The sequence below is a fragment of the Somniosus microcephalus genome, chromosome 25, assembly GCF_052327205.1.
Source record: "Somniosus microcephalus isolate GS21.2 chromosome 25, FLI_Smic_1.0, whole genome shotgun sequence".
NCBI classification, from domain to species: Eukaryota; Metazoa; Chordata; class Chondrichthyes; order Squaliformes; family Somniosidae; genus Somniosus; species Somniosus microcephalus.
Window position 1 is genome coordinate 36901855 of NC_141011.1, and position 22891 is coordinate 36924745.

At 46.1% G+C, this 22891-nt stretch overlaps 1 protein-coding gene across 3 annotated transcripts in view; it reads left to right on the forward strand.

Moving 5' to 3' along the window:
• The window catches only part of rnf207b (ring finger protein 207b), a 60448-nt gene extending 41205 nt beyond the window's left edge, over window positions 1-19243 (forward strand). For all 3 annotated transcript variants that reach the window (XM_085967221.1, XM_085967222.1, XM_085967223.1), the window contains 6 exons: window positions 6620-6806; window positions 12959-13144; window positions 15430-15481; window positions 16222-16339; window positions 17269-17364; window positions 19036-19243. In XM_085967221.1, coding sequence (XP_085823347.1) covers window positions 6620-6806; window positions 12959-13144; window positions 15430-15481; window positions 16222-16339; window positions 17269-17364; window positions 19036-19219 — 823 coding nt within the window. In that variant the 3' untranslated portion in view covers window positions 19220-19243. The remainder of the gene's footprint in view (window positions 1-6619; window positions 6807-12958; window positions 13145-15429; window positions 15482-16221; window positions 16340-17268; window positions 17365-19035) is intronic.
• The last annotated feature ends 3648 nt before the right edge of the window (window positions 19244-22891 follow it).

Sequence of the window (22891 nt, forward strand, 5' to 3'; positions counted from 1 at the left end):
ACACATCACTTTCCACTTGAAATGGAGTGTTCTCGTCCACTGCCTGTAGCGTGGCCCGCTCAATATCCTGCTTAATGCTTTTGAAGGCGGCGTGGGCCTCAGCAGAGAGCGGAAAAGAGGATGCTTTCAAGAGGGGGCGGGCTTTGTCGGAGTAGTTGGGGACCCATTGGGAATAATAAGAAAATAACCCCAGGCACCTTTTCAGGGCTTTGGGAGTGTTGGGCAGGGGCAGCTCCCGTAGGGGGCGCAATCGGTCGGGGTCTGGTCCGATTTCCCCATTCTCCACCATGCTGCCTAGTATGCAGAGGCGCGTGGTGTTGAAAACGCACTTGTCCTCGTTGTAGGTGAGGTTGAGTTTTTGTGCGGTTTTCAGGAACCTCTCGAGGTTCGAGTCGTGATCCTGCTGGTTGTGACCGCAGATGGTGACGTTGTCGAGGTAGGGGAAGGTTGCCTGCAAGTGGTGGTCATCGACCATGCGATCCATCTCCCTCTGGAAGACCGAGACCCCATTCGTCACCCCAAAGGGGACTCTGAGGAATTGGTAGAGGCGTCCGTTCGCCTCGAAGGCGGTGTACGGGCGGTCCTCTGGTCTGATAGGGAGCTGGTGGTACGCTGACTTGAGGTCGATGGTGGAGAACACCCGGTATTGGGCGATTTGGTTCACCATTTCTGATATGCGGGGTAGCGGGTAGGCGTCTAGTTGGGTGTACCTGTTGATCGTTTGGCTATAGTCGATCACCATCCGTTTCTTCTCACTACCCCTTACCACCACCACTTGGGCGCGCCACGGGCTATTGCTGCATTCAATAATGCGCTCTTTCAGGAGCCTGTCTACCTCGGTCGCGATAAACCGCCTGTCCTCCCAGCTGTACCTCCTGCTTTTGGTCGCTATTGGCCGGCAGTTAGGGGTAAGGTTCGCGAATAGCGAAGGCGGCTTTACCTTCAGGGTAGCCAGGCCGCACGCTGTGAGGGGCGGCTGGGACCCACCGTACTTGAGCGTGATGCTTTGGTGGTTGCACTGGAAATCCAGGCCCAAGATCACGCTCGCGCATAGATTCTTCATGATTAATACTTTAAAATTATCGTATACAGTCCCGTTAACGGACAATTGTACCGTGCAGTAACCCAGAATGGTCGATGTCTGGGTTTTATCAGCCATAGAGATGGTACCCCGAGTAGGGACCACCTTTAGGGAGAGTTGTTGTGCCAGTTCAGGGTGGATAAAACTCTCCGTGCTTCCACTGTCAATTAAACATTTAACCCCGCACCCGTTTACCTCGATGTCCACCATTGATTTGGATAGCGGGTGGGGCCTGGTCTGGTCCACTGTGACCGATGCCACTGTAGGGCCCTGATCGAGACAAGATGGCGTCCACGCTGTCTGCTCACAAGACGGCGGACCCCACGATGTCGGGCAAGATGGCGTCCAAGATGGCCGCTCCCACGGCGCACACGCGGCGGTGGCGGGTTTTGGTTTTCCGGCGGGGTTCCCTCTGCACACCTTCCCGAAGTGCCCCTTCTTACCGCACTTAAAGCAGGTGGTGCCTTTCGCCGGGCACAGGTTTCTGGTGTGCTTTGGCTGCCCGCAGAAGTAGCAGTTGGGTCCCCGACACGTCGCGGCTGTCGTAGGGCTTCTGGGGGGAGAGCGGGGCCCCGACGGTGTCGGGCTGCCGGGCGGGGAAGATGCCTTCCAAGATGGCGGCGCCCTTGGTGCACACGTGGCGGCGTGGACGGCGCGGGCTGAAGAGTAGGCGTCCGAGTTTCTCTGGGCCACATCCAGGGATCGCGCGGTGTCCGCAGCCTGTTTCAGGTCCAATCCCGTTTTTTCCAGCAGTCTTTGCCGGATGTAAGTGGAGCTGAGGCCTGTGATAAAGGCATCGCGAACAAGCTCGTCGGTGTACACTGCGGCTTTTACATCTCGGCACTTGCAGTCTTTGCCAAGCATTTTCAGGGTGCCTAGGAACTCCTCCACCAATTCCCCAGGTCGCTGTGCGCGAATGGCGAGCAGATGCCTAGCATACACCTCATTCGTAGGCTGCTGGTAATGCGCCTTTAAGATGTCGCAGGCGGCCAGGTACGTGTCGGCGTCTTGGATGAGGGGGTAAACCCGGTGGCTTACCCAATTCCGCAGAATTCCGAGTTTCATACTCGCAGCGTCCGTAGCGTCTTTGACGGCTGCGGAATTGTCCAGGAAGAATTCCATACACATAAACCAGTGTCCGAAGCGTGCTGATGCGTCTGGAGCATGCTGATCCAAATCCAAACGTTCGGGTTTCAGGAGTTGATCCATTGTGTTGAAAAATAAGTTAATAAAATTGATGTGCCTCAATAATCCCGAGACTCGATGTTAGCGGAACAAAACAAGGCTTTTATTAACTTAGAAGATAACACGCAGTGGAGAGAGGTATCTTCCATCTGGAGCTCTGCAGTACTGGATATGAGGCCAGACTGAGCTGGCTTACATAGAGGCCAGGTATGGGCGGAGCCCTACACACAACACATTCCATACATTCCAATATACAATACAATGGTGAGGAGAAACCTGAAACCAACCACAGTCACAGGCAATACAATGGTGAGGGGAAACCTGAAACCAACCACAGTCACAGGCAGTGATGAATGGAATATTTCATCACACCCATATCCCTTGATTCCCTTAGTGCCCAAAAATCTATCGATCTCTGTCTTGAATATACTCAACGACTGCGCCTCCACAGCCCTCTGGGGTAGAGAATTCCAAAGATTCACAACACTCTGAGTGAAGAAATTTCTCCTCCTCTAAGTCCTAAATGGCTGACCCCTTATCCTGAGACTATGACCCCTAGTTCTAGACTTCCCAGCCAGGGGAAACAGCCTCTCAGCATCTACCCTGTCAAACCCTCTAAGAATATGTTTCAATGAGATCGTCTCTCATTCTTATAAACTCCAGAGAATATAGGCCCAATCTACTCAATCTATATAGGCCCATTCTACTCAATCTTAATACAGGGGTGAGTGGTCTTACGTGTCTGTAACTGAAACTTTGTCTACGCAGGGGTCCCAATCCCAAATAATGAGGCTTCAGTAAACATCTGTAATTTTTTTTATTTGTTCCTGGGATGTGGGTGTCGCTGGCAAGGCCAGCATTTATTGCCCATCCCTAATTGCCCTTGAGAAGGTGGTGGTGAGCTGCCTTCTTGAACTGCTGCAGTCCGTGTGGTGAAGGTGCTCCCACAGTGCTGTTAGGGAGGGAGTTCCATGATTTTGACTCAGCGACGATGAAGGATCGGCGACAAGTCAGGATGGTGTGTGACTTGGATGGGAACTTGGAGGTGGTGTTGTTCCCATGCGCCTGCTGCTCTTGTCCTTCTAGGTGGAAGAGGTTGCGGGTTTGGGAGGTGCTGCTGAAGATGCCTTGGCGAGTTGCTGCAGTGCATCTTGTAGATGGTACACACTGCAGCCACGGTGCGCCGATGGTGGGGGGAGTGAATGTTTAAGATGGTGGATGGGGTGCCAATCAAGCGGGCTGCTTTGTCCTGGATTCATCCAGATGTTGCATGAGGTTTGTTGAGCCCACGGCTGTGGTGCAAACAGCCTTTGCACATGGACAAGCGTGCAATTCAGTGTGCAAGACACAGTCTGTACTTGACTAGAGTGGAGCTGCATTCCATCAGCTAACAGGTGGTGGGTGGATAATCTGAATACATGGAATAGTTTTATTTCCAAGCTGTGACTGCCAAATCTGACAGTTCTTGGAAATGTAGATATGGAACAGCGGAGAGTTCTGGTGCTGCGTGGTCCATGGGGGCTGGGCACGACCACACATTGCAGACTGCAGCGAGCCCATCTCCATCCTTGTCTTTTATTCTTTTTCCATCCTTTCCTTTATTTCTCTCTGGGCTCGTGCTAGAGTACGGTTCCATAGTGCAAGCCGTTATTCAATACCTTCATGTGAGTCTGGATAGTGAGACGGATGATTGACTGTGGGGGGCATCACCACCTGGCCGATCCTGTCCTCATCTGTGCGATTTGTCAGCGGCACTGTTGGAGTTACCGTCTTTCGGATGAGACATTAAACCGAGGCCCAGTCTGCCCTCTCAGATGGATGTACAAAATCCCACGGCACGATTTTGAAGAGCAGGGAAGTTCTCCTCAGTGTCCTGCCCAATATTTATCCCTCAATCAACATCACTAAAACAGATTATCTGGTCATTATCACATTGCTGTTTGTGGGACCTTGCTGTGCACAAACTGGCTGCTGCGTTTCCTACAGTACAACAGTGACTACACTTCAAAAGTACTTCATTGGCTATAAAACGCTTTGGGACATCCTGGGGTTGTGAAAGGCGTGATATAAATGCAAGTACTTTATTTTTTAAGCTGTATATGATCCGTTTGTACCCTGCTTTTGGGTGCAAAAATGCCACGGACTGTTCAGGGGATGAACCACCTCAGTCAGCACTTTCTTGCCCTTTGCTTTGTGTACAGTAACCTCACAATATGGCAGCCAGGCCTTCACCTGCCTTTTATAGTCAGTGTGGTGGTACAGGCTGTGCTGGACGGATTAACACATTATCTGCTCTTGGCTGAACGATGACGTGAATACCAGTCATTTGTCCACATAAATCTTGTGCCGTTTTCAGCCCCGGTTTCTCCTGGGAGTGATTGACAGGCGTCTCCAGTGGTAGAGCGAGGCCTCAGGAGCAAGGCCTTGCCTGCTGCCACTATTTTTATCAGAATTTCAGGGAACTCTCTAGGACACAATTCACTGGGATTGTTTATATTTAGTCTTGTTGATGTCAGTATGTGGCCCTCACAAAGTGAAATAGTTACACACGGGACTCAGACAGAGGGGAACATCAAGGAGACCGGGGTTTGCAGTAGGCAAGATAGTTGCAAAATTTCAAAGCTGAATTCTGTCTTGCCGAGCGACCGGAGATCTAGAGACAGTTCCGTCACAGGTAAGTTGCTGATTATGGGTTTAATTTGCTAGTTAAGTCATTCCAGACTGTCATCCTTGACGCTGCAATGGGTTCTAACCTCTTCTGCACATCCTTTACTGCCAGTTGTAACTCCAGCGCTCTGGCTCACCTTCACTTTGAGTGCAACCTCCTGCGCCGTCGCTCCTGTTTTTCGGTGAATATTCACTTTTCTCATTACTCAGTTTTCCTGGTGTCTTTTGTATCAAACGGGATAAATTAAGGTTTGTGACAACCGAAAGCTGCAGGGATCTGAAGCAGCCCCTGAATCTCCAGTCAAATTGGTTACACCGTAGTTCTCCCCGGTGTCCTGGGGCCAATATTTATCCCTCAATCAACATCACTAAAACAGATTCTCTGGTCATTCTCACATTGCTATTTGTGGGAGCTTTCTGTGCGCAAATTGGCTGCCGCGTTTCCTACAACAGTGACTACACTTCAATGAGTATTTCATTGGCTGTAAAGCGCTTTGGGACGTCCGGTGGTCGTGAAAGGTGCTATATAAATGCAAGTCTTTCTTTCTTTCTTTCTTATGCTTTCAACATTTGGCTCAATATTCATCCTCATAGAGTCTTCCTCAGCATTAAGGGCCAGCACAACCAAACCCCCCAAAATATGGTAGCCTACAGCCATGTGCGGTCTCCCCCCAAACCCCCACAGGGATTATTCTGCCACTGTGACAGTTCCGTGTTTAAGTGTCCATGATTTGGTAGCTGCCCCAGTGGCTCATTCAGTTTATCCAGTGAGTAACTAAACCATACACTCCAGGAGTGTCCGGTTTTAATCCACAGTCTGTGCTAAGTTAACTGCTCACAGCTAGAAAAGCAGTTGAGGGTGGGCTGAGGAGAAGGGAGAAAAAATTTGGCCCGGGTTCCTGCTGCTGATTACTATCCCATGATCCTTCCTGGTTTGGGGTTAACTGTGTTGCTGCCACAGATGAATAGCCTGCTGACACTCACTGTCTAAGTTGACATAAAAGAGAAAGACTTGCATTTATATAGCACCTTTCACGAGCGCAGGACGCCCCAAAGCGCTTTACAGTCAATTAAGTACTTTTTTGAAGTGTATTCACTGTTGTAATGTAGGAAACGCGGCAGCCAATTTACGCACAGCAAGCTCCCACAAACAGCAATGTGATAATGGCCAGATAATCTGTTTCAGTAATGTTGATTGAGGGATAAATATTGGGCAGGACACCGGGGAGAACTCCCCTGCTCGTCTTTGAAATAGTGCCGCGGGATCTTTAACATCCACCTGAGAGGGCAGATGGGGCCTCGGTTTAACGTCTCATCCGAAAGATATGTAAAGAATAGTCACTTGGGTGAGGTACTGGTGCCCAAGGAGCTGAATCTCAGTAATAATCAGCACCTTCAGGCAACGCGGGGGCTAAAGAGAAAAGGATTTTTTTTCTCCCCTCTCACTTTTGATTTAAAATCTCATAGCACCAAACTAACCGAATCCCTCAATTAGATTCCAGCCTGTAACTCACTCCCAGCTATCTGTTATTCTATATATAACCCAACCAAACCCCTCAATTTCATTATCTGTTTGCATTATGTATTAATAACTTAAAAATCTATGTTCAGAGAACACTTTTTTTTGCAGATTTTTATGTTCTGTCTTTAACTGTGTTCCATGTTCTTTGTTTTTAAAAAAAACAGGAACTTAGTGGGCACGAAGACATTTCCAGTTTCCGCCTCTCCTGCATCCCTGGGGAATATGTCCCTAACAAACGCCGTGATATGCAAGCCCACCTCTCATCGCTACATTAGCACCAAGGTCCTGCTGGCAGAGGGAGGCCACAGCCCTTTCATGGAGCATTGCCGGAATTACGAGAACACATTCAGGGTAAGGAAGCAGCAGCCAGAGACCCAGGATCACTGCGAGCCTGCAGCATCCAGGGGGGTTTGGTGTTTTTAAGTTCAATGGATGACACCGTCTGGTGGAGTGTCTGCGGGTCGGGTTATCAGTCCGTCAGCGAGAAAGACTTGCATTCATATAGCGCCTTTCATAACCTTGGGACATCCCAAAGTGTTTTACAGACAATGGAGTACTTTTGATTAATAGTGTAAGAAAGGGTTAATCTGCTTGAAAGCTTGGTGATAGCATTTATAACTAACGAACTAATATCTGCAGGAACTAACATAGTAAGCAGCTATTATATAGAGAACAGCGAGTCAGCAAACCGTATCCTATTATTGAAGCAGGAACAAACATCAGCTACAATGCTAGGAATACAGGGCATGATCAGGAATCTGATTGGTGCAGGCATGTTTGCACAGTGTAAGCGAAAACAAGGGAAGTGTGGTAAGTAAATATCCTGTCGACACTCACTGAGGAGGTTGGTGATCAGCTGGTTGGTTGGTTTTCTTCCTTCTCTTCTCTTTCATACCTTTAAGTTGGTAAGTCCTATTGAATAGTGGTGTGATATTATCATCTATATCCGGGCAGGGTCTTCATAACTAATAATAAGAAATTTAATTAATTATATAGAATGGAGCAGGTGATGTGTTACTGTTGCGAGATGTGGGAGCCGGTGAACCCCATTGAGGCTAACGGTGATTACATCTGCGACAAGTGTTTGCTGCTAGAGGAACTCAAGTTCCATGTTATGGAGCTTGAGACCGAGCTTCGGACACTGCGACACATCAGGGAGGGGGAGAAGTTCCTGGACTCTATGTTTCAGGAGATGGTCACACCTATGAAGTTAATTACTGCAGATGTAGTCCGTGGTCAGGGACAGGACGGTGTGACTACGAGTGAGGAAGGTACAGGGATCCAGGATGTAGTGTTGAAGGAGACGCAGCCCTTGTTCTTGTCCAGCAGGATCGAGGTTCTTACTCCCTGTGAGGGCGGGAGCGGGGACTGCAGGGAGGATGAGCAACCTGGCCACAGCACCGTGGTACAGGGGGCCATTCAAGTGGAGGGAGTAAAAAGAAATGTTGTAGTGGTAGGGGATAGTATCATTAGGGGGATAGATAGGGTTCTCTGCAGTCAAGAGCGGGAGTCCCGAAGGCTGTGTTGCCTGCCTGGTGCCAGGGTTAAGGACATCTCTTCTGGGCTGGAAAGAAACTTGCAGTGGGAGGGGGAGGATCCAGTTGTCGTGGTCCATGTTGGTACAAACGACGTAGATAGGACAAGGAAGACGGTTCTGTTAAAGGAGTATGAGCAGCTAGGGGTCAAATTAAAAAACAGAACCTCAAGGGTAATAATCTCTGGGTTATTACCTGAGCCACGAGCGAATTTGGCTAGGATAAATAAAATTAAAGAGTTAAATGCGTGGCTCAAAGACTGGTGTGGGAGAAATGGGTTTTGCTTCTTGGGACACTGGCACCAGTACTGGGACAGGAGGGAGCTGTTCTGTTGGGACGGACTCCACTTGGCCAGTGCTGGGACTAGAGTCCTGGCGAATCATATAACTAGGGCTGTAGAGAGGGCTTTAAACTAATTAGTGGGGGGGAGGTTTCTAGAGAGCAAATAATAGAAATGACAACAGAGAAGGTCATAGACTTAGGTAGCAGTGGGGGAATTAAAAAACAGAATGTGTCAGGAAGGGACAGAAGGTATGGAGTAAAAAGTAAAGTACTAAAAAGGGAAAAAACAGGAACTAAGTGTTACAAAACATATTTGAAAGTTCTTTATCTGAATGCACGTAGCATTCGTAACAAAATGAATGAGTTAACGGCACAAATAATGACATATGGGTATGATCTTGTGGCCATTACAGAAACATGGCTGCAGGGTGACCATGACTGGGAATTAAACATACCAGGTTATTTAACAATCAGGAAGGACAGGCAGGAAGGGAGAGGAGGTGGGGTGGCTATGTTAATAAAGGAAGGAATCACTATAATACAGAAAAATGATATTGGGTCAAAGGAGCAGGATAGTGAAACAGTTTGGGTGGAGGTAAGGAATAATAAGGGGAAAAAAACACTAGTGGGTGTAGTCTATAGGCCTCCGAACAGTTGCAACTCTGTTGGACAGAGTATTAATCAGGAAATAGTTGAGGCTTGTAATAAGGGAACAGCTATAATTATGGGGGATTTTAATTATCATATTAACTGGACAAATCAAATTGGGCAGAGCAGCCTTGAGGAAGAGTTCATTGAGTGTATTAGGGATGGGTTTCTTGAGCAGTATGTAACTGAACCGACCAGGGGGCAAGCAACCTTAGATTTGGTCCTGTGTAATGAGACAGGATTAATTAAAAATGTCCTAGTAAAGGATCCCCTTGGAATGAGTGACCATAACATGGTTGAGTTCCATATTCAATTAGAGGGTGAGAAGGTTGGATCTCAAACAAGCGTGCTGAGCTTGAATAAAGGAGACTATGAAGGTATGAGAGCGGAATTAATTAGAGTGGACTGGGAAAATAGATTAAAGGGTAAGACGGTACATGACCAGTGGTGTACATTTAAGGAGTTATTTTACAACTTCCAAAAAATATATATTCCACTGAGGAAAAAAGGGTGTAAAAGAAAAGATAGCCATCCGTGGCTAAGTAAAGTAATTAAGGATAGTATCCGACTAAAAACAAGGGCATATAAGGTAGCCAAATCTAGTGGGAGGATGGAAGATTGGGAAGTCTTTAAAAGACAGCAAAAAATAACAAAAAGATTGATTAAGAAAGGGAAGATAGATTATGAAAGTAAATTAGCAAAAAATATAAAAACAGACAGTAAAAGTTTCTATAGTTATATAAAAAGAAAAAGGGTGGCTAAAGTAAATGTTGGTCCCTTAGAGGATGAGACCGGGAAATTAATGGTGGGAAACATGGAGATGGCAAAAACACTGAACAATTATTTTGTATCAGTCTTTACAGTAGAGGACACTAAGAATATCCCAACACTGGACAAACAGGGGGCTCTAGGGGGGGAGGAACTAAATACGATTAAAATCACTAAGGAAGTGGTACTTGGTAAAATAATGGGACTCAAGGCGGATAAATCCCCTGGACCTGATGGCTTGCATCCCAGGGTCTTGAGGGAAGTAGCGGTAGGGATTGTGGATGCATTGGTAATAATTTTCCAAAACTCACTGGACTCAGCAAAGGTCCCGGCAGATTGGAAAACTGCTAATGTAACACCCTTATTTAAAAAGGGTAGTAGGCAGAAGGCTGGAAACTATAGACCTGTTAGCCTAACATCTGTGGTTGGTAAAATGTTAGAGTCCATTATTAAGGAGACAGTAACGGGACATTTGGATAAACATAATTTAATAGGGCAAACTCAGCATGGTTTCATGAAGCGGAAGTCATGTTTAACAAATTTGCTTGAGTTTTTTGAGGAAGTAACATACAGGGTGGATAAAGGGGAACCAGTGGACGTAGTGTATTTAGACTTCCAAAAGGCATTTGACAAGGTGCCACACAAAAGATTATTGCTCAAGATAAAAAATCACGGGATTGGGGGTAATATTCTGGCGTGGGTGGAGGATTGGCTCTCTAACAGAAAGCAGAGAGTTGGGATAAATGGTTCGTTCTCAGATTGGCAACCAGTAACTAGTGGTGTTCCGCAGGGGTCAGTGCTGGGTCCCCAACTCTTTACAATCTATATTAATGATTTGGAGGAGGGGACCGAGTGTAACATATCAAAGTTTGCAGATGATACAAAGATGGGAGGGAAAGTAGTGAGTGAGGAGGACATAAAAAACCTGCAAAGGGACATAGACAGGCTAAGTAAGTGGGCAGAGATTTGGCAGATGGAATACAATACTGGAAAGTGTGAGGTTATGCACTTTGGCAGGAAAAATCATAGAGCAAGTTATTATCTTAATGGCAAGAAACTGGAAAGTACTGTAGTACAAAGGGATCTGGGGGTCCTGGTGCACGAAACTCAAAAAGTTAGTATGCAGGTGCAGCAAGTGATTAAGAAGGCCAATGGAATGTTGGCTTTTATTGCTAGGGGGTTGGAATATAAAAACAGGGAGGTATTGCTGCAGTTGTACAAGGTATTGGTGAGGCCGCACCTGGAATACTGCATACAGTTTTGGTGTCCATACTTAAGAAAAGACATACTTGCTCTCGAGTCAGTACAAAGAAGGTTCACTCGGTTAATCCCGGGGATGAGGGGGTGGTCATATGAGGAGAGGTTGAGTAGATTGGGACTCTACTCATTGGAGTTCAGAAGAATGAGAGGCGATCTTATTGAAACATATAAGATTGTGAAGGGGCTTGATCGGGTGGATGCGGTGAGGATGTTCCCAATGATGGGTGAAACTAGAACTAGGGGGCATAATCTTAAAATAAGGGGCTGCTCATTCAAAACTGAGATGAGGAGAAACTTCTTCACTCAGAGGGTGGTAGGTTTGTGGAATTTGCTGCCCCAGAAAGCTGTGGAAGCTACATCATTAAATAAATTTAAAACAGAAATAGATAGTTTCCTAGAAGTAAAGGGAATAAAGGGTTACGGGGAGCGGGCAGGAAATTGGACATGAGTCTGGGTTCGGAATGGTCATGGCCCTGTGGGTAGTGGAGCGGGCCCAGGGGCCGTGTAGCCTTGTTCTGCTCCTACTGTGTTCTAATTCTGTTAGATTTCAGGAGATGGTTTTATTCCTGTTCCTGGCTGGGGTGGAGATCGCCTTTACAGAAGGTAAGTACTGTAGAAAATATAGGGACAGAGTGATCTCCTGGAAGAATTTCGATCGCCTAGATGGGTCGGAGAGGAATTTCCCAGATTTTTTTCTCCCAAATTGGCCATTGGGTCTTTATCTGGTTTTTCGCCTCTCCCGGGAGATCACATGGGTTCGGGTGGATGCAGAGTGATAGAAGATTTGAGGTTAGGATCAGATCAGCCATGATCTTATTGAATGGTGGAGCAGGCTCGAGGGGCCGATTGGCCTACTCCTGCTCCTATTTCTTATGTTCTTATGTCTTGGCTCACACCTGAGGAATGACCACTTTGAGTGTGGTCGCAGACAATGTTACCTTTAATTTTTTTTGGATGCATGGCCCTTTTAAGGGGCTGCGCGGCCCTTCAAAATACTGCGCATCGCGGTTTTTCCTATTTAAAAGCCGGTGAGCCGGCTGCACAGGAGCTATAGAAAAAGGAACATTGGTCGCAGGGGGTCGGGTGTGTCAGGAAAGACGTACTCTAGATGGAGTTGGCACCTCTCAGGAGAGCTGGGGAGGGAGAAATTTGGGGGCTTAAAAAATATTAGCAACTGCCTGTGCCTCTCCCGTGTCTGACCAGTGATTACATAGAATTACCAGCACAGAAACAGGCCATTCGCCCCAACTAGTCCATGCTGCTGTTTATATGCCACACGACCCTCCTCATCGCAACCTATAAGCATATCCTTCTATTCTTTTCTCCCTCATATGTTTATCTAGTTTCCCCTTCTACATCATGTAGAACTCCCCTGCTCTTCCCTGAATAGTGCTGTGGGATCTTTTATGTCCACCTCGGTTTAATGTCACATCCGAATAACGGCACCTCCGACAGTGCAGCCCTCCCTCAGTACTGCACTGGGAGTGTCAGCCTAGATTATATGCTCAAGTCTGCAGAGTGAACCTGAACCCACAACCTTCTGGCTCAAATGGTGAGAGAGCTACCCACTGAGCCACAGCTGACAGATAAAACAAACCGAGATAATCATGGCTACACACCAAGAACTCCCAATAAAATTCTGAACCAGCAACAAAGTGCATAGTGTCTGCAGCTACCCTTGGGAAGTGAGGTCCACATTTAGAGATACATTTTAACATTCTTTTGTTGACCATTTTTCCCCACAGAAAAAATTTGGAAAGAGAGGAGTTACTTTTAAATAGATTTTAAAGCATAATACATTCATGCAAGTTAAAAAGGAACTTAGGCAATAGGTCATTAAAGACCCAAACATAGGCAGCACAGGCTGGGGTGCGGGAGAGAATAGTCAGAAATCATTTTATTTAAGTAAGACATCCTACTGGTGTGGGTAGTGTGTTCATTGTTTTTTATTATTACACCAAGACCTGTTGTACTGATTGAACTAATGAGTTCATTGTCTCATTTGCCCAGACCCTACAGACAGAGCTGCAGACGCTGAAAGACCAGGTGCAAGAGATGCACCGGGATCTGACCAAGCACCACTCGCTCATCAAGACAGACGCAATGGGTGAGATCCTACATAAATCGCTGCAGATGGACATTCAGATCTCCTCCCAATACTCCTCTGTGGAGACCATGAGGACCATGTTTGAGGAGGTATAGCACAATCCTAATCGTTTCACTGTAGAGGTATTTTAATGTGATTTTTGTGCTTATATCAAAAAGGGGAATGTTAGTTAGTGCTGGGGAATTGAATACTTTCCATTCAAGGACCCTGCGTCAGCATCAAGCATTCCCAGGCACAGCCAGGTTAGGGGTCGAGTAAAGCTCCCTCTGCACTGTGCCAACAATGTACCTCAGCCTACTTCATCAGTTGATATTTTACATTTCCTCTACCAATTAGCCTGTGGTTTCTGAGTTAGATGGCCAATTTGTGCCAAGTTAGTGGCATAGGAACAGGTGTTGGCCATTCAGCCCCTTGAGCCTATTAGATCATGGCCAATCTGTATTTAACAGCCTTTGATCCAAACCCTCGATACCCTTACCCAACAAAAACCTATCACTCTCAGACTTGAAAGCTTCAATTGGCCCCCGCATCCACAGCCTTTTGGAGGAGAGAATTCCAGATTTCTGTTACCCTTTGTGTGAAAAAGTGCTTCCTGATTTCACTCCTGAACGGTCAGGCTCTAATTTTAAGATTGGGTCCCCTTGTTCTGGATTCCCCACCAGAGGAAACCGTTTCTCTGTATCTACCCTATCGAAGCAGTTTTATGCAATGGGTCCAAACTCATGTCTCATTGCACCCTTACAATCAGTAACAGGAAAGGGTCATTAGGATCAAACAAGATCACAGATCGGCTCCATTCACCCAGCTTTTCACCATATACCTCAACCCCTTCTCTCTTTAGAAAGGCATCTATTTCCATTTATACCTAAATGGCCTTCTCTGGTATCTTAATCCACATATATTACTATTCATTGGATTAAAATGTTCTGCCTGAACTTACTTTCTTGCTAGTTTTCTTCCTGGGCCCTCTCCTCCAAGGAGCCCATTGAATGGGTCAAGTCCATGGGAACCAGGCAAGCTCACCCAAGTGCCCATGGTGTGTGCTCTAACTGTGAATGTCAGCAGCTTTTTTGTGATCGGGGGTGGGGGAAATCATAGCTGAGCCAATTCCTGTACCCACACTTACACATCCTAGCAGGAGCCACCAGATAGTGTACATAAGATGTACCTTGTCATGCTAATAAAGCGATTTGAATTGAATTGAAAATAGTGACTGGGAATGCTGGCCGATTTACCCTCGCTAATGCAGAGGCAATAAGACAACTCAATTGCTCCTGTTGCCACTGCAGCTGAGATCAGCTAACTCAGCACAGACCAGGGATTGAGCCTGGGACCTTGCTGTTCTGTATGGTTCAGCTACCCACTGGGCAAACTCACTGAACCATTGAGGGAATGCCATTAACTATAACATCCTCTCTTAACTCCCCATTCCAGACCAGATGAAAACGTTTATTAAAATGTGAGTATTGTTCATTGAGAGAATCTGTTTGGCGGCATTATCTCAATTATCAATTCGACAAAATGTGCCTGGTGGGAACGGGCGGATTCTGAATATCTGATCAGTCCCAGAATTTGTGCTCCGTTTATCCCTTCCCGCCCAACAAATGACAATGCTAAAATGAGAGAGTAAATAAACACAGACAGAGCAATTGCTGCCCCAACTCAATTTAAGCAAAGAGCTCTCCATTCCTCTCACTCTGGCCTCTTGTGCAAGGTGTCAGCTGTGGCTCAGTGGTAACACTCTCGCCCCTGAGTCAGAAAGTTGGGGGTTCAAGTCCCACTCCTGAGACTTGAGAACAAAATCTAGGCTGCCATCTCAGGTGGACGTAAATGATCCCACGGCACTATTTCGAAGAAGAGCTGGGGAGTTCTCCCTGGTGTCCTGGCCAATATTTATCCTTCAACCAACATCACTAAAAAACAAATATGTGGTCATTATCAAAGTGCTGTTTGTGGGAGCTTGCTGTGCACATTTTTGGCTGCCGCATTTCCTACATTGCAACAGTGACTACACTTCAAAAGTACTTCATTGGCTGTAAAGCGCTTTGGAACGTCCTGAGGTCGTAAAAGGCACGATATAAATGCAAGTCTTTCTTTCTCCTTTCCCCCCACCAATGACGTCTGTGCCTTCAGCCGCCTATCCTCCACGCTAAATCCCTTCTCCTCCTTTAAACCCATCTCTGACCAATGTCACTTGTCCTAATCTTTCTTGCTTTGGCCCAGTGTACATTTTTTGGTTATGCCTCTGAAAAGCTTTGGGGCATTTATCTAAGTTAAAGGCACTAAAGAAATGCAAGTTGTCATTGAAGAGTGTTGCACATATTTATCATACAGGAAGGATAAACTAATGCTCACTTTTCTGTTTGTTGCTCAGGTTTGGGAGGAAACATACCAGAGGGTTGCAAACGAGCAGGAGATTTACGAAGGTACTGATACTAGTTTTGTCTGTTTCTCACACACACATGTTACTTGTGCGCCTGGCTGGCTGGATTATTTTTTTTGTTTTTTTCCATCGTGGGAAGAGGCAGTGATACAAAGTATTTGTTGTACCAGCGCCCTATACCAGAGAACATCGAGTCACAGAGTTTATGATCTCAGCCAAGTTCTGAGAGGGGTTGTGAAAAGCCCCTCCCAAAAAAAAATCAAAATGCCTGAGCCAGCTCACAGCCCAACAGCAAGCCTGACTCCGCAGTCCAGCCGACAGGGGTCTGTATGCCTTCTTGGTCAGGTAGCTGCGCAGTGACTGAAGTGAGATGGGGTACGGGAAGTAAAATAACTTTTAGAAGGGTGAGTGAAATATTTCTATCATCATGACTCAAATCGCTACCTAGTTTGCATGATCCCTTTTGCTCATAGACAAACAGCCTAAACATTCACTCCCTCCACCACCGGCGCACCGGGGCTGCAGTGTGCACCGTCTACAAGATGCACTGCAGCAACTCGCCAAGGCTTCTTTGACAACACCTCCCAAACCCACCGACCTCCACCAACTAGAAGGACAAGGGCAGCAGGTGAATGGGAACACCACCACCTCCAAGTCACACACCATCCTGACTTGGACAAATATCGGCGTTCCTTCATTGTCGCACCACACTGTGGAATTTGCCTTCACGTGACTGCTAAAGTACAGCCTCATACGACTTCCACATTTTATTATATTTTCCAGCACAACTGCATGACCTGATGCTGCTCAAGCAAGAGAACACGTACCTAACGACAATCACACGCCAGATTAGCCCGTACATCCGCTCGATTGCCAAAGTGAAGGAGCGCCTGGAGCCCAGGTTAGTCATTCCTGTCAATCCTACTTTTTTTTCCCTCCTCCAATTCCCTGCCTTCCTTTCCTCTCTTGAAGGTTCTGAGTGTTACTGGGGTGGGTGTATGGGCACCAGCCGCCCTCCGCTGGCCTTTCTTGATCTATAGACCATGAAGGTTGGCTGCTTTTCTACTGTGGAGGCATCACAGCAGGACCTTATCCTGTCTTCAGCCAATGTCCACAAACATGGATAGTTAAGTCCCAGCACGGATCACTGGGTGATTGGACATGGGAACCTGGACTGAATTTGTCTTCCCGTAACCCAGGAATGGAAACAAAAAAAAACACATTTTCTCCGTAACATTTTCACGTGTTCATGAGCATAAGCTGCCTTTTTTTAAAAAAATACTGATTTCCAAGGGCTTTTCCAGCACTGTTCACATTGTGAATGTTTACTGATACAACTATGGTCAGTGCTCCTCTGAACTTTCTTTCTAAGCTGAAAATCAGGTGCCCTACAAACTCTTAACTCCTCCTTGCATCCCTCATTAGTCTCCTTCACTAACTCCATCTTTCCCAAATTGGGTTAGAGTAGGAGATGGTGCGATCAGTTGGTGGAACGCCTTACCTTCTTCACCTTTCCTTCCTCCTACAAGCTTCAGGTTTTCAAAATCCAAGCTTGACGTCATCTAATCACTACTTTCTCATCTCTTTTCAATCTTGGTGCTGTCTTAATTATAGGCCGTTCACCGGAGTTTTTACATAGAATTTACAGCACAGAAACAGGCCATGCTGGTGTTTATGCTCCACACGAGCCTCCTCCCACCCTTCTTCATCTAACCCTATCAGCATAACCTTCTATTTCTTTCTCCTTTCCAATGGAACAATATGTCACTCGATCATTTGGCTTTAAGACTCTGTCCCTTTGTCACTCGCACTTTTGCTTGTTTCTGGCAGACTGAAAGAGCCAAAGGAAATGAAGGATGACAGAACAGATAACATGCTGAAGATTTATGACGAAAGCTCCATCGTGACTGCAGATGGACAGCACAGGTAGGACCTCACTTGCAAAGTTGCCATGAGCGCCATCCCAAATGGCTCAGGAAGTTTATCCAGTGAGTAGCTGAACCATACAGATCAGCAAGGTCCCAAAGAAAATCTTGCATTTCTATAGCGCCTTTCATGACCTCAGTCCCAAAGCACTTTACAGCCAATGAAGTACTTTTGAAATGTAGTCACTGTTGCAATGTAGGAAACACAGCAGCCAATTTGCACACAAGGTCCTACAAACAGCACTGTGATAATGACCAGATAATCGTTTTTTAGTGATGTTGGTTGAGGGATAAATATTGGTCAGGACACCGGGGAGAACTCCCTAGCTCATCCACCCAAGCGGGCAGACAGGGCCTCAGTTTAAGGTTTCATCCGAAAGACGGCACTTCCGACAGTGCAGCACTCCCTCAGTACTGCATTGGGAGTGTCAGCCTAGATTATGTGCTCAAGTCTCAGGAGCGAGACTTGAACCCACAACCTTCTGACTCAGAGACGAGAGTGGTACCTACTGAGCCACGGCTGACAGATCTGTTCCGAGTTATCTGATCTCAGCCAGTGGCGTATCCTTGGCCTCAGGACCTGTGGGTTAAGAGGGAAAATCAGCTTTCCCATTCCTCATCACTATCCAGTGACCATCGCTGCCGAAAAATATATTTACCAAGGTCAAATAGCCTACTGAATGCTCAGTCTCGTCTCGTATCATTAAGGTCCATTTTGGTGAGCTACCAGAGAAGGACTAAAACATGGGAACATACCCCACAACGACATCAGCGCGAGGCGGGGGCACGAGTGACTATCCTGGGATGACTCATTTCCCAGAAGAGTGGCCTCACAGCTGAGCTGAGTCCAATTCTGTCCTCACAACAGTCACTGGTAGTGGAATCGTGGGTGTGCTACTGTGCTATCACTGTGATGACTATCATAGAATCTTATACATAGAAGGCCATTCGGTCCATCATGCCTATGCCGGCACTTTGAAAGAGCTATCAGATTAGTCCCATAGCCTTGCACATTTTTCCTCTTCAAGTATTTATCCAATTCCCTTTTGAAAATTACTATTGAATCTGCTTCCACCGCCCTTTCAGGCAGCGTATTCCAGATCACAACAACTCGCTCCTCTGGTTCTTTTGCCAATTACCTTAAATCTGTGTCCTCTGGTTACTGACCCTTCTGCCACTGGAAACCGTTTCTCCTTATTTACTCTATCAAAACCTTTAACAAAAAAATGTGTATAATTTTCTTTCAATGGTGTCTAACATTTAAGTTGGCAGTCCCTTGTGGCCAGTGTGTAAATACATTACCAGCCATGGTGCTGAGTGATACATCATTAACGTCCCAGTCTGCACTGAATTAGCTGATTTCAGCTGGGGTAACTTGGGGTAACCAGAATTAGCCTCACACCCCCTGGGCTGGAGGGAGGGGGTGCAAAGAAATCAGCCGGATTTCCTGCTCCTGATCACAGTGACATCTGCTGGAAAGTTTGGTCATTGGGTGAAGATGGGAACTTAGCAGTGATGCTCGCCATTTTTGAATAACCTGTTGACATTCAATGCCTGTCTGCTCACAGCTGTAGAACAAGCACTTGGGCAAGATACAGGCAGCTGGATTTCAGCGGAGAAGGGGAGTAAAACCGGGAGAAAAGAAAAGTGTAACATTTTGATTCCCTTGTAGGAACGACCTCACATGCCTGAGTGAAGACAATGAGAAACTGATTGACTACAAGGACAAGGTCATTGACAACCGAACTCTGAATATTCTGTCTGAGGATTCGGAAGTGAAATCCAAGGAATTGTACCGGACGACAAAACAGAAGAGTGGATTGGACAGCCCTGACAGGAAGGAGCTCACCTCATAGCACAGGAGCACAAGAGACACACCTCCTCCGAATGTAAATACAACATATTGACTTTCCCACAGCTTTGATGGTGTTCCCCATTTGATAACCACAACCCCAGGTCTAGTTCACAACCAGGAGATTCATATTTAAAAGTAGAATATTAGATACCTGTGGATAAAAACATACGTATTTGGTTCCATTATCTTTTAGCAGGGAATAAATCCCAAGTCAGTTTGCTCGTTATGTTGCTGTTTGCTCTCGTTCTGGTTATCCTCACGTTTTATGCTGTTTATGTCTCCGATCACAGTACTTTGTGCTTACTTATTTAAACAAGGGTCTGAATTGCTACGACGGGTTTATCCGACAAAGAGTGACACTGACATAATGACGAACTGGTAAATCTGTGTAGAACTCAAAGGCTAGGAAGTTTAAAAAAAAAAATATATCACCCTCCTCTCTTGGAGCCATGGATTTGTTTTGCCTCTCCCAGGAGATTACGTGGCTGTGGGGGTGGATGGGAGGTATGAGGTTGGGCAGAGGGAAGAAATGTTTAGCCATGACAGTCCGGCCATTATGATGTGGGACAGGGCTCGATGGACCAGCTGCTTTTTTTCTGCCCGTCAATTTTGTATGTCCGTGTTCCTTGCTGGGTACAGTTCTACAGACACGCCCCAGTAACTTGCAAATGTGGCCATGCATCATCCGTGAGCTTAGACCGTCAAGCCCCAATTTAAACCTAACCCGCCTGGCGAGAATGCGATGGGTTGGGGTCGGACCCTCGGTTTACACCCCACCCGATTTTACACTCTATTGACTTCAATGGAGTGTAAATCGGGAGAGGTGTGAATCAGATATTCGACCCAAACCCACCCCATTCTCGCCGGACGGGTGAGGTTAAAAATCAGGGCTTAATTGTCTGCAGAGAATTCAGCCGTAAAGGGCAGCACAGCGGAGTCTGATGCTGTCCTCACCTGGTAGCTATACACACATATACTTTGCAGCAAGGGTTGGTGGATAGTGCTTAGGAGTAAACTTGCTGGCTGATTTTTAATCCCTCCGCAACAGGGAGGTGCTGAGATTGAGGTGGTTCCCCCCAGTGCTGCTCCCTGCTAAGATAAGCTAACTTACCTATTATATAATTAAAGTTTCACATCTAGCGTGCATACGCAGTGTGAGTATAAAGTCTCCCACTTACACAACAGGGAGGTGCTGAGATTGAGGTGGTTCCCCCAGTGCTGCTCCCCACTGAGATAAGCTAACTTACCTATTATATAATTAAAGTTTCACATCTAGCGTGCATACGCAGTGTGAATAAAAAGTCTCCCACTTACAAGTGTCAGACGTGGAAAGACCCACTTGTGCTTGATTGCTGAAACATTATTCGCAAAAAGAAACAAGTCACTGATAACTGAATATTATCGATTGCCTCAAATGTTACTGTACAGATAGAAATGCAGATGGGGAATCTACCAATCAACAAGAAGCAAGCAGGTATTAAACCAAGCAATGAAGAATAAGGAAATCAGCAAAAATAAAAGTACAAATAAAAGAAAAAACTGCAAATGCTAGAAAGCTGAAATAAAAACAGAAAAGTGCTGGAAAAACACAGGTGGTCAGCCCGTGCCTGTAAAGAGAGAAGCCAAGTTAATGTTCTGGGTGTGTACCCGAGGGAGTTCTGATGATGGGTACATGCCCAAAATATTAACCCTTTTTTTCCCTTACTGACTGACCTGCTGTGTACTTCCAGCATTATCTAGTTTTATTGTCAGTAAAAGTAACCAGCAAAGAAAGCTACCAATAAACAGCAAGTAAGGAGAAAGGGAACAAATGAAATCGATCAAAAATGATATCTTGCTTTCTCAGCAACTGAAGGATAAAGTACTAAAAATAAAGTTTCCATCATTAAAAACACACAAAAAATGACAACATTCACAACCAAATCATTAAACTTAGAGTTGCCTTTTGCGGTGTTTGAAATCTCTGCAACATTTCCCCCCCTGCTTCTAGCACTCTCTCTAGAACCCGGGTGCTGCTACATTCCTGAAGGCTGCATTGTTTTAGCAGCTAAATTAGGTAGTGGATTACAATTCCCAGAAAGTGGCAGTGTTGTTCAGTGCATGTAACTCTGGTGGACTACAACTCCCAGAGTGCAGCTTTAGGCAGACACCTTCTGGAATACGAGGGGTAGCTGGGCTTAAAAGCAGGAAGTTGTGGTAGATGCTTTGTGAATTACCACTGTCAATTGTGTAAAAAAATTATGTTTTAAAGACATTGCCTGATCTTATGATTGGACAGTTTTATTTTCTCACAAGCCTTCTGATTAGAAATCAGATCCAGGATAAAAAAATACATTCACTTAAGTTGCCGTCATAGTTGTGTGCCCTGGCAGTATCAAGCAGACAATCCCCATAATAAAACAGATCTAGCAGGCAATGATTAGCCTACTAATATAAATCCTGCTAGTCTTGCACAGCAATACAGTGAGAGCATAAGAACTAGGAGGAGAAGGCCGTACGGCCCTTCGAGCCTGCTCCGCCATTCAATAAGATCATGGCTGATCTTCTACCTCAAGTCCACTTTCCCGCATTATCCCCATATCCCTTGATTCCCTTAGTGTCCAGAAATCTATCACTCTCATTCTTCAATATTCTCAATGACTGAACATCCACAGCCCTCTGGGCTAGAGAACAACAACAACTTGCATTTATATAGCACCTTTAATGTAGTAAAACATCCCAAGGCATTTCACAGGAGTTTTATTGGACAAAAAATTTGACACTGAGCCACATAAGGAGAAATTAGGGCAAGTGACCAAAAGCTTGGTCAAAGAGGTAGGTTTTAAGGAGAGTCTTAAAGGAGGAAAGAGTTGTAGCGAGGCGGAGAGGTTTAGGCAGGGAATTCCAGAGCTTAGCGCCAAGGCAACAGAAGACACAGCCACCAATGATTGAGTGATTATAATCAGGGATGCTCAAGAGGGCAGAATTAGAGGAGCACAGATATCTTGGGGGGGATTGTGGGGCTGAAGGAGATTACAGAGATAGGGAGGGGCGAGGCCTTGGAGGAATTTGAAAACAAGGATGAGAATTTTGAAATTGAGGTGTTGCTTAAGCGGGAGCCAATGTAGGTCAGCAAGCACAGGGGTGATGGGTGAACGGGACTTGGTGCGAGTTAGGACACGGGCAGCCGAGTTTTGGATCACCTCAAGTTTACTGCAAAGATTCACAACCCTCGGAGTGAAGAAATTTCTCTTCTCAGTCCTAAATGGCCGACTCCTTATCCTGAGACTGTGACCCCCTAGTTCTAGACTCTCCAGCCAGGGGAAACAGCCTCTCATCATCTACCCTGTCAACCCTGCTAAGAATTTTATATGTTTCAATCAGATTAAACCTTTCTTCTAAACTCCAGAGAATATAGGCCCATTCTACTCAATCTCTCCTCATATGATAACCCTCTCATCGCAGGAATCAATCTAGTAACTGTAATGGAGATTGAGCAGAACTGGACAGACTACACTGGATGTTCTTTATAGCTAAGGTTTGCGTATATGAGTTTATTGTAAAGTTACCAGAAGGAAAACTGTACCGAACCCTTACTCTCTTGGGTCCGGATTCAACATTCTACTTTCTTCCCACCAGCTAAGAATGGGACATTACATCACCACTTCTGAACACCACCCGCCCCCCCGCCGCC